The sequence below is a fragment of the Azolla caroliniana genome, unplaced genomic scaffold (genome assembly GCF_043228905.1).
Source record: "Azolla caroliniana isolate FFs.n. ecotype wild unplaced genomic scaffold, voAzoCaro1.0.p SCAF_8, whole genome shotgun sequence".
In the NCBI taxonomy this organism is placed as follows: Eukaryota; Viridiplantae; Streptophyta; class Polypodiopsida; order Salviniales; family Salviniaceae; genus Azolla; species Azolla caroliniana.
In genome coordinates, this window is record NW_028230443.1 from 5884012 (window position 1) to 5894952 (window position 10941).

The 10941-nt window shown below is 38.3% G+C and overlaps 1 protein-coding gene across 1 annotated transcript; it reads left to right on the top strand.

The window, feature by feature from the left end:
* The first annotated feature begins 3675 nt into the window (after positions 1–3675).
* On the top strand, positions 3676–8484 carry LOC147860901 (uncharacterized). The gene is made up of 7 exons (XM_087323513.1): positions 3676–3793; positions 4016–4176; positions 4764–6939; positions 7452–7512; positions 7612–7835; positions 8061–8242; positions 8327–8484. Exons 2-6 carry the CDS (start codon positions 4056–4058, stop codon positions 8104–8106), a joined length of 2628 nt encoding a protein of 875 aa, XP_087179639.1. The 5' UTR covers positions 3676–3793; positions 4016–4055; the 3' UTR covers positions 8107–8242; positions 8327–8484.
* Positions 8485–10941: the final 2457 nt, after the last annotated feature.

The window sequence follows — 10941 nt, forward strand, 5'->3', positions numbered from 1 at the left end:
TGTATTGAGGGGATATCCTTGTGTTTCAGCATGACAAGTCTACAATCGATGGCACGTGCCTTGGTCTAATAGGCCTCCCACGTGCCCTCATGATTTGCTAATCCATATCTCCAAATCCTAGAAAGACAAAGATGATTAGTTTGCTCCATGGTTACACTCAAATGTGGAATGTCCAAATGAGATGTTAAGGAAAATTTGAGTGACATTTTACTTCAAGCCAATGCTCAAACCTCTTGCCAACACTATGATACATGCAAAAAACTAGATCCTAACCATAGGAGCACATGCTTATTATATGATGATCACTCTTTCTCATCATGCTAAGTCACCCAACTAGTTAAATGATTCTAGTGACAAGCCTATAGTGATCTTACCAAAACAAGCATACAAAGATCAACATCTCATGACATTGTACAAAGCGCTTGAGAAATGAGTTAGGTTATTATTGTGAAATATTTACATCTTGTTTCTTTCTTAAAACTCTTAATTGTTACTTTCACTTTTGGCCACTTATGTTGGTTGTTTGACCAATAATCACCGTCCTCTTATTCCAGTACTTATACCTACATAAAGAATGTCTATTATTCCCATTTTTACTCCTTATGTTACACTTTTTGATCTTCCAATCATGTACACACCCATAAGATAACCAACCATTTTGTGTATTGATATTGTGGTTAATCTTGCAGATCCCTTGAGTCTTCTACAATTCAATGAAATTGAGAGTGGGTTTTTATTTTAAGTGTTGAAGCACGAAGTGATGATTGCAAGGTAACAAAAACGTTGAAAGGTTTGAAGAAATATAAATAGTTAATGGTCATTCAAGCTAAAGCTAACGACAATCATTGCAACACAGTCAAAACCAGATTCACAAAGCAAAAGTATTTCTATGTAATTGGAAATAATGCATAACAAATTAACTTGCATCATATTAGATCATTATATCTATACATCAGGTGGGAGAAGTTGATCATCACCACATTCATATATGTTCATTTAGTTGTTCCAAATTAAATTTGAAATTTATGAATCTCATGTATTTCTTGAAATAATATCTTAAATTTAAAACAGTGGGGTTGTCTGTATTTCGTTGTTTAAAATTCTAGGGGTTGTCCAGGTTTAGTTCAACCTTTGACTTTGGATTGTATGTAAAGCATAAGGAGTCAATGCAAATAATCAAAGAAGCGCGTTCTGTTGCATCATAATATACATGTATGTCAAGATTTTTAAATCAATTAAAAGTTAGAAGTCGACCCACGAGTGTTGAGGATTTCATGATTCTCAAACTTTCAAGATGAAAATTTGGAGGTTTCAAATTTGATATTTTTTTAGTCCAAAATTGTGGTATGTGAATGAGAAGTCAACAAAATTTCGTGGTTTTCCTCTCTTGAATACATTGAAGAAGTCAACGAATGACATGAGAGTTGAGGAGGAGAGAGAATGCTGACAAATCAAATTTATGATGCCCTTTTGGGATGCCTCAATAAATAAAAACTTGATGGAGACGAATTAAGTATGAATATAGTCTGGCCAAGCATTTATCAGACATTCGAAACAAGTATTTTGTTTGGTAACAATGATCGCAAAAGAACTGAATGGAAGCATTAACGTCAAAGACGTCGACCAAAGGAATTGGAGATGTTAAACAGATAAAGAAAGAGTTTGAGACACACAAAAGCCGACCGACCAACTATCAGAGAGAGACATATGTCTGCTACAACAAGTACTCAAGAGAGAGAGAAAAATAACCCAAATGGATGTAGCTTAGTTGGTAAGGTTGCCCGATAAGGACTAAGAGGTCATGGGTTCAACTCTTACATTCCACAATGGCATCTAAGAGATATGTATAGATGATGAAGTATCTAATAAAGAGGTGAGAAAATTGGGTTTTGAACTCATAGAAGATATAGTGCTCGTAGTATAACAATTTATAACTAGGGTAATCTAATTACGATTAAAAAGGATAGATAGATTGTATTATCGTCTTCGGAGGTCAAATATGACCTATGAGACCCAAAATATTACATTTCACGTGATATGTGTCAAGGTGAGTAGCAACTCTCGATGTTCAAGAACTTTACCAATGAATGTTGCAATCGAGAGTGCACATCGTGGTTGTGAGAGAAATTCGTGCAAGGATTGGGCTCGATCGAAGAGATGTGGAAAGCATGGTCGAATATGATCAAAGGCAGAGCATTGTATCAAAGTGTGATACTCAGACTCTCGAACTTGTTTAGGGCAAAGTGTGCATAGTTGGCCACTCTCATCACTTGTGCCCCAACGCCCCATCTCACATCTCAATGCGTGCGAGCTAAGTCACATGGAAGCAATGGTTCGAATGGCATATATCAGGATGGGCTCTAACATGTATCGTGTACAACTTCCTTGTTCCGCGAAGAATATAGTTTTGTAGTTAGGTGCAACATTTGTAGTATAATGTGTGAAGCGTGAGCCACCACATTTGTCCCATGTCATGATACATTGGCGTTGCAAAAAGGCCTCATTTACCATGTATTCAACAACCCTTTCCATGGCCATGATCTCAATGGGAAGCGATCCCGTCTCAAGGAGGAGGAGGGTGTAGGGCGTTTGTTTCTTAACTTGTAGAAACTTTGTAAGAAAATGTTTTTAGACATTTTCAAACTCTTTCCCTGTAGAGAGAGAGAGAGAGAGAGAGAGAGAGAGAGAGAGAAAGATCATCAAGGATTTTCGAAGAACCTCGTCTGATGGATATATAGATCGGGCTTGGAGATGCCACAATGGAATGTAGGGGTTGAACCCATGACCTCTTGAGTGCTCGTAACGTAACAATTTACCACTAGGGTAATCTAATTACGATTAAAAGACAGAGAGAGATCATCAGGGATTGCACAATGGTGCTGAAGTGTCAACTGCTTTGTTCAATGTTAGCATCATGGGTAATAAACAGAGTGAGAGAAAGAGGTTTACTTTCTTTCTTAAACCTCGTCCAATGGATATAGTCGGGGTCGGGGTCTGCGCAGGTGTCCCGCCCACGTTATGTCCAAGAACCAAAAGCAAGCCTACCCCCGCCCATGTTAAGAACGCATTATGATCGGACAAAAAGGGTATTTTGTGGAATTATGAGAAACCCACACCCCAAAAATAAGGACCCACAAATCCAAACAAGATCAAAATCAGTGAGGGGTATTTTTTTTTTCTTTTTTTGTGTGTGAAAATTATTAAGGAGAAAGATAAAATAAAAAAATCAGAGAAAAGAGAGAAGAAGAAGAAGAAGAAGAAGAAGAAGAAGAAGAAGAAAGAGGAGGAGGAAGAAGAAGAGTACACATGCAAATTAAATGAATGGCTGACCTTTTCTCATACCTGTATTTAAGAAATTATCAAATCCAGCAGAGAAACAGGACCCCCTGTTTCAGGATGTATGGACCCTTTGGATCTCCTCCTCTTCTTCTTCTTCTTCTTCCACCTCATCATTATCACACAATACTTCTAATGGTAACCCTCCAGAATCCGATCTTCTCCTCAAATTAAACATCCCCCCCCTCAAAAAAAGGATAAAGCCTATCGATTCCAATAGCTGATCTCAGAAGATCCATTAACAGATGATTTGACCTTTTTTATTTTATTTTTGGGCTTCTGTTGATTTTAAAATTTTTTTTTTTGGCATCAAATCTTCCAAAGCTTAATTATCCCAAGACCAATTAACCGTGAATGAATAAATAAATGAAATAAGTTTAACGATGAAGAGAAGAAGGGAAAACCAAATCTACTGCTTAATTTGACATCTAGATCTCTTTTCTCCTTCTAATATTCTGTAAGTTTTGATTTCAAACCTCTCTGTTTTCTTCATCTCTTTTCCACTTTGTTTTAATCCTCTTCTTTACACTCCAAAGAAATGTGGTGTTTTCAGGATCTACTTGTGCCTCCAACTGAATTTGTTTGTTTGTTTTTAGAAGAAATCAATGCATCAGAAGATTGATTAATTATTCAGTAATCTAATTTCTAGTTCCTTACTTCCTTTGGTTTTTGTTAACAGGAAGAAACTCTAGAAAGCACAGATTCTAATCGAATATTATATGTCTAACCAACCCCATTTGGAAGGATCCAGAAGCTTCCGGTGTCCGAAGTGTGATGCTTGCATTGAAGAGCCTCGATCCAATGTCTATCAATGCCCAGTTTGTTCATCTTTTCATCTAAGTCAGTGTTTCTCTTAATATATACACATACGCATACACATACACATACACATACACACATATTATACATACATACATATATAGATAGATATTGATATACATACCTACTTATTCATGCCTTGTTATTATTTTTCCTTGTATGCATAGTACCATTTCAATTTTTGATGCCATCTAGCAGCGATTAGTTTCTCATTATCATTCATTGATTTGAATATGCTGCTCATATCATTTCCTTTCCGAGGTGAATGGGTATTTGTAACTTGAATATACTGTTAACATTTCATTTCCAATGTGTATGTGTTTGTGGACAAAGATTAGCCTACCATTGCTTCCCTGATAGGATATATTTTACTTGGATTTTCATTTCAACTGTAGATGTATAGGACTGCAAATCTTGGTTGACCAAATGTTCCTAATACCATTCATTTGCTTGGATATCCTACTCCATTTCATTTCTAATGTGTATGTTTATGCTTTTGTTATGTGTCTAGACATATCTTGATGATTCTTGTTATATGTGTGTAGATTGTATGTAACTGAATGTTTTGGTGGGACAGTTTCTCTGATATCATTGGTTTACTCTGACAGCTGGTAAAGGAGGGTCAGGACATTCAAGGAACTTCAGTTCCTTCACTGGTTCTAGCGATGGGAACATGATAAAGAATCAAGAAGACTCCTTCAATGGAAGAGAGGAAAGCTTCAGTGGCCACTCAATTCCTGAGAAAGCAAGGCTCATCACTGAACCATCCATCCCCAAAGAGGTACCAAACGGAGCTTCTTCATTTACTTTTTCTGATTCCGGTGTTTTTTCCCCTATTCGGTCTTCCGAAAATGGCAGTTCTGGGCATGGACCGGTACCTTCTATGGATAAGGGTTCAAATCCGGTTCATCACAATCCTAGGTCTTTAGGTGGCCTTAGTAAACTAAGTCGAGCAAGGGTTATTCGTTATGACCGGGAAAATTCGATTGCGGATCTGTATGGAGATGATAACAGTGATCATGAAGGTTATGAGATGGACCATCAAGAAGAGCATTCGCCACCAGATGGTTGGAGTTGTAATGATGTAAACCTAATATCTAAACAAGATTTTCATTCTAGAATTGTACAAAGAAACACTGTAAATCAACCAGAACATGGAAACAAGAATATTAGGATTGATTCTCTAACAGTGGAGCCAGATGAGGATTTTTATATGCATGATGGATTATATGGGAATCCACCGAAGAAGGATGTGGAAGGATTGTCTTCTTCCAGCGTGATGACTCCTTCCGAATATGTCTTAGAAAGAGGTGAAACCCCACGGAAGGCTGAGATGCAAAGAGTAAATGATTCACCGGGAAAAGCTGCATTAGTATGGAGAGGAAGAGAAGGGAGTAGTGATTCACAAGGCCCGGGACGCGACAGTATAGAGCAACAAAGTGACTATAATAGAACTCCAAAATCTCGCCGAACTCGAACCCTGAGCACTGAAATCAAGCGCACCACAGAAGGAGGGGATACTCAAGCTAGTAGCTTGGGTAGTAAACCTGAAGAGATTTCAGTAGTGGGGCAAAGTAGTGAGATTAGCTACCATATTCAACTTCCTTACCAAATTCTTATACCAGCGACAGTCATTTCGTCCACCCACCATGTGGAACAGAGCACGGGCCCAATTCGTAAAGCACATGTCTCCGATCTAAAGGATCCGAAACTCTCTCCGAGTTCAAGTACACACGAGTCATCCGTATGTATCACGCCTCAATCACAAGCCTGTTCTACACCGGTTATTGCAGACATTGATGCGGATGGCCAATCGAAGCAGCGCGGAGCCGCAAAACCATCTGAACCATCCCTCAAGATGCCCAAAAGTTATCCACCTTTACCTTGTAAGGGTGGCCCCCCTTACATTATGTGTAAACATTGCTACGAGGTTCTCCGAGTACCCTTATACCTTCCTCCAAATGCAGGGCTCAGACAGCAGTTACAATGTGGTGCGTGCCAGAAAGTGTCCAAATTCTATGTTCCGATTCAAGTCATCAACGTAACTTCCAAGAATGGACACTCTAGCCATGATTATCTATTTAGCATGTCATTCAGAAGTGGCAAGTCCATCCATGGTCTACATCACGACGACCTATTCAACTCATCTTTCAAGAGTGCCAAGAGTACTGATTCTGCAGCTCATGGGGATCTATACAAATATAGCCCCCAAAGGTTCTTTGAGCATATTGAACCTGAACAAGATGACTTCTCGGACGACTCTTCTTCGGGTTCACAAAGGTCCCATCATGAATCTTACAATAAAGATAACAAGGAAATGGCATCCCAACCCATGGAATTACGCCAACGTTCGATAGCTCCGGGTGCCCCACTCATCGATCACTTAACTCGTAGTCTCCGAGATTTGAGTCCTCGCTCGTATAAGAGATTATTACTCCAAACTTCTATGAGTAAGTCAACTCATCTGGAGGATCATGGTATATCAGTGGATGCCATAACGAAAGAGCCAGAGTATACCACCACAACTAGATCAACATCAAATGCGAGCTCTTTGTATCATCATATCGATAATCCGGGACAAGGTAATAGAAGCAAAATGTCAATAACATCATCGACTGAAGACGCAAGTAAAGGAGGAACAAGCTCTTATGGTGGGTTGATGAAGGCTCTTAAAGATCTCCGAGGGGGAAATAGTAAAGTCATAGTCAATGGCCACACATTAAAGAAAGAGATGATCGAGCTGGCTCAGCAAAAAGCTGGAATCATACATCCTGGAACTTACTGGTTAGTCTTTTCTACAAATTCGTTTTTTCTTGTTTTGTCTGTCCAAATGTGGCGATGTAAGCTGTTTCCGATAAATCCGCATGAAAATGTTACAAAATAATAAGATGATGTGGTTAATGAATGTTGCCCAAACCCTAAACTCGAAATATAAATCCTACATATCCTATACCTTAGAAACACTTTACCTTTTACTCTTTACCCTTCACTGGATGCCTTTTACCTTATATCTTAATACCTAATACCCTAATACCCTAATACCCTTATACCTTATATCGTATACCTTATACCTTATACCTTATACCTAATACCTTATGCCTTTTGCCCTATAGTCTATACCCTATACCCCTGTACCCTGAATCCTAAACCGTAAACTATCAGTTCTCAATCCTAACCTTATAATCATCTTGAACTAACTATCCACTGCAGTTTGCAAGCGTTGTCCATGAATTGGGGTTAAATGAGGCCACTCCATCCTTACCCATGAATGATGTGATAATATGCTTTTGATGTAGGTATGATTATAAAGCTGGTTTTTGGGGTGTTATGGGTGGACCATGTCAAGGCATAGTTATGGTGAGTCTCGATGGTTTAACCTATAGATGTTAGGTTTTTCTTTTCCACAGAAGTTTGCATAGAACATTGGTCCTTGAACTTAATATTCTCGCATGGCAGCCATCCATTGAGGAATTCAATTTTCCCCTTGCTCGAGATTGTTCGGGTGGGAAAACAGGAATTTGCGTGAATGGTCGCGAGCTTCACGAGAAGGACTTGGAGGTTCTTTCTAGACGAGGGCTGCCAAGAACATATGGAAAGGCATATGATGTTGACATATTTGGAAATGTGACAGATACAAACACTGGTCAACCTTTGAAAACCTTAAGGATCTTAGCTCCATCGTAAGCACATTTCATGATTCTCTAAATTGGTTTCTTTAATTGGTTTACTGCATTTACATGGTCATCCATACATTTTATGCGACTCTCTAGTCCCGTTGTTTATTGGCTTTATATACTTAATGCATACTTTTTCATGATTCCATGCCTTTGTTTGCTTGTTTAGCTAGTTTGTTGCATTTACAATGCTTACATGGTTAGTAACTTCATTAATTTATGTATTTGTAGAGTTATTAAGAAAGGTCGGGGATGTGGGATGTCAGCAAGAACTTAGGCTGATGAAGCGGTTTACTGGAAGAGATCGACGGCAATGTTTATCTGCATATTTGTTAATGAGAAAAGGTTTCAAGGTTCATTAATGGCTAAATTCAGCGATCGTGATTCATGATTATTGTTGTATCATAAATACGGTAGGCCATGCTACTTGTTGTTACACTACTACCAAACCTATTCATATGATTTGCTACTAACAGTTATTTTTTGCCTTTTTGCAGCTGACGTTTCGTAATATTGTTTTTCAAATGTCAAGTTCGGTTTTGGCGGCTTATTTTTTATCTGTGATTGATTAAAAACTTTTCTCATTGGTTTATTGATGTAAATGTGAGTACAAAGGTACATTGCCAATTTATGTGATTAAAGATGAAGTTGCCCTTATGTGAAAAATTTGATGGGATGAAAATGGCTTGCTACTAGTCCTGAACTTTTTTTCAAAGGATTTTCGTCCACACCTGAACATTTCTCAAATTTATTGTTAATATACCTTGTAGTCCCAAGATGCTACACTTGCCTGGTTCTTTAGAGTAAAGGTTATCCAATACCATATTATGAAGAGGAGGCAATTGCATGGTTCATAGTTTTGAATACATCACATTTTCATACCTAGTCAACACATTTGGAGCAAGTGTCTCACTGAGGGAATGGTATTTAGCACAACCCAATATGTAGAATTTTAGAACACGTGTCACTTGAGCACAATCGAAGGTGGGAAATAGAAAATATAGTATCTTGATATGGCTGAAGCCAGGAGGCCATGATTTAGAGGTTTCTGAGCACAACCTTGTACTCATGCTTTGAGAAATTGGAAGAAAACCATTTAATTTTTATGCCCTTCAAAGAGGTTTATACGTACATATTGGGAGCAAGCAAAATGCCTTTAAATTTGCACCTCAAAGGAGAAAGGTTCGCATGAGAAATTGAATGTCATCTAGAAATTGTTTGCAAGATGGCATGTTGAAGAATATTTGGATATGCATTTAGAGGAAAACATTGAGACTCTGCTTTACTTGTTCATAAATTGAAGGCATCCACATGAATGGAGAATATCCTAACGTAGATTTAGGTTGGAGTATTAATGGAGATACATTATTACTATGGTTGAGGGTGGCAAATTGATGCCAAAGGTCACATCTTGTAGGATATTGAGGCGAACATGATGTACCATCACATTGATGCCCACACAATCACACATTAAAAATAGAAAAAAAAGAACATGCGGCCTAATTTATCTCATCATACCAAAACATAAGCGCATGTCATTTTTGAATGGCTCTCATAAGATTGGGAGTCGGTTGTATTTAAAGTGGGAAAAGACAAAATGTGACCTAAATTGATCATTTTGGTTATGTAATTAATGCCAATATGATAATTGAGACAGATTGTCTCCCTATCATCAACATGATAACAAATTTGTGGTGATGCTACGGTGGGTGGCGCACAAAAAAACACTCAGCTACAAAATTCAACATAACATTAGGTCACAATTAAGGGAAATAATGTCATATTATTTGGTGTTAACAAGTTATAACCTAATGAGGCCTAATATTGTGGTGTACCTTTTGACCAAGTGCATGCCTTCATGCGGTGGTGTACACCTTTGTTCCTTTGTGCCACCTTTTTAGCATGCATGTAGCCAAACCAACCCAAATGGGTATCTATGTATCCAACTATAAATTGAGCATGAAGTAAGATGCAAGGCAAACTAGTTTGGATTCTCTCTGTGCATTTCACAATATTCCCAACCTTGTGTTTGGCCTTTACATGGAGTGAGAGAGATTAAGATGAAGAAACGTATTGGGGGGATATCCTTGTGTTTGGCGACTCTTACAATGATGTTACGGGCATGACCATATGATATCCCGCGGTGAGAATTTACCGTAGTATTCTATACACGTGGATAAGTGTGAGGGTTAAATGAGAGTGTAAAGAAGGGGAGGAATACTTTTAATCCTCAAGATTGACACAACCCGTTAGGCCAAGTGTGAACTTGCTTGGGGGCCTTGGGTATCGCAATAAATATGAGGCCTAGCGACCCTCATTTCATCATATCTTGACTACGTCGAGACTCTGTTTCGTGGTGGGTCAACTCTTGTAGCGAGCGTGCCAACACCAAGTACGACTCGACGCCATGGCGGTGGTATGGGATGCCGATCGAGGCTCGAGTCCATCTCAATCCCTTCGCTCGGGGGTGGTCGGGTGGATCGACACCCTTCTCTCTCTCCTTTCTATCTATCTATCTTTTATCCTTATCATATGGTTACTTTAGATCATAACTCTAATAGTTGGTATCAAAGCTTATGTTTCTAATGTTTCCTTTGTTTGTTTTTGTCTTCTTGATGGATGGTGATCGATCGACGTGCGGTCAACCTTGATCCAGATAGCAATCAACAAAGGAACTTCGGTAACTCTTTCTTGTTTCTTTTGTATTTTTTCTTCTCCCATCTAATCATGTATATGGTCAATATGTTTTTTTTTTTTCATTTATTCAATGATGTTGTAGTGGTAATTAATTGGTTGTATAAAACGTTTACATATGTGTATGTGGTCAATACCTCATTTCACATATATTTAATATGTGATTAATGTCGTATGCGTAAGAGGTTTGATACCTCAATTGCATATTACTTTCACATACATATGTTACGTATGCGTATGAGGTCAATACCTCGATTTTTTGTAAATGATATGCGTTTGGTGTCGTATGCGTAAGAGGTCAATACCTCAATTGCGTATTATGATTAACCCTTATTATTGGATGTTTCGTGTGCATAAAGGCTATATGTGTTGTCCGCCGGAATAGTAACCGACGGACAGGAGTGCAAAAATATAGAAT

What these genes read in the sequence shown, in the direction of transcription:
- LOC147860901 (XM_087323513.1), top strand. Translation starts at nt 4,056, where the DNA reads ATGTCTAACCAACCCCATTTGGAAGGATCCAGAAGCTTCCGGTGTCCG. An exon ending in ATACATCCTGGAACTTACTG is followed by an intron (nt 6,940 to 7,451) that starts GTTAGTCTTTTC and finishes CTTTTGATGTAG; the next exon opens with GTATGATTATAAAGCTGGTT. An exon ending in CATGTCAAGGCATAGTTATG is followed by an intron (nt 7,513 to 7,611) that starts GTGAGTCTCGAT and finishes CTCGCATGGCAG; the next exon opens with CCATCCATTGAGGAATTCAA.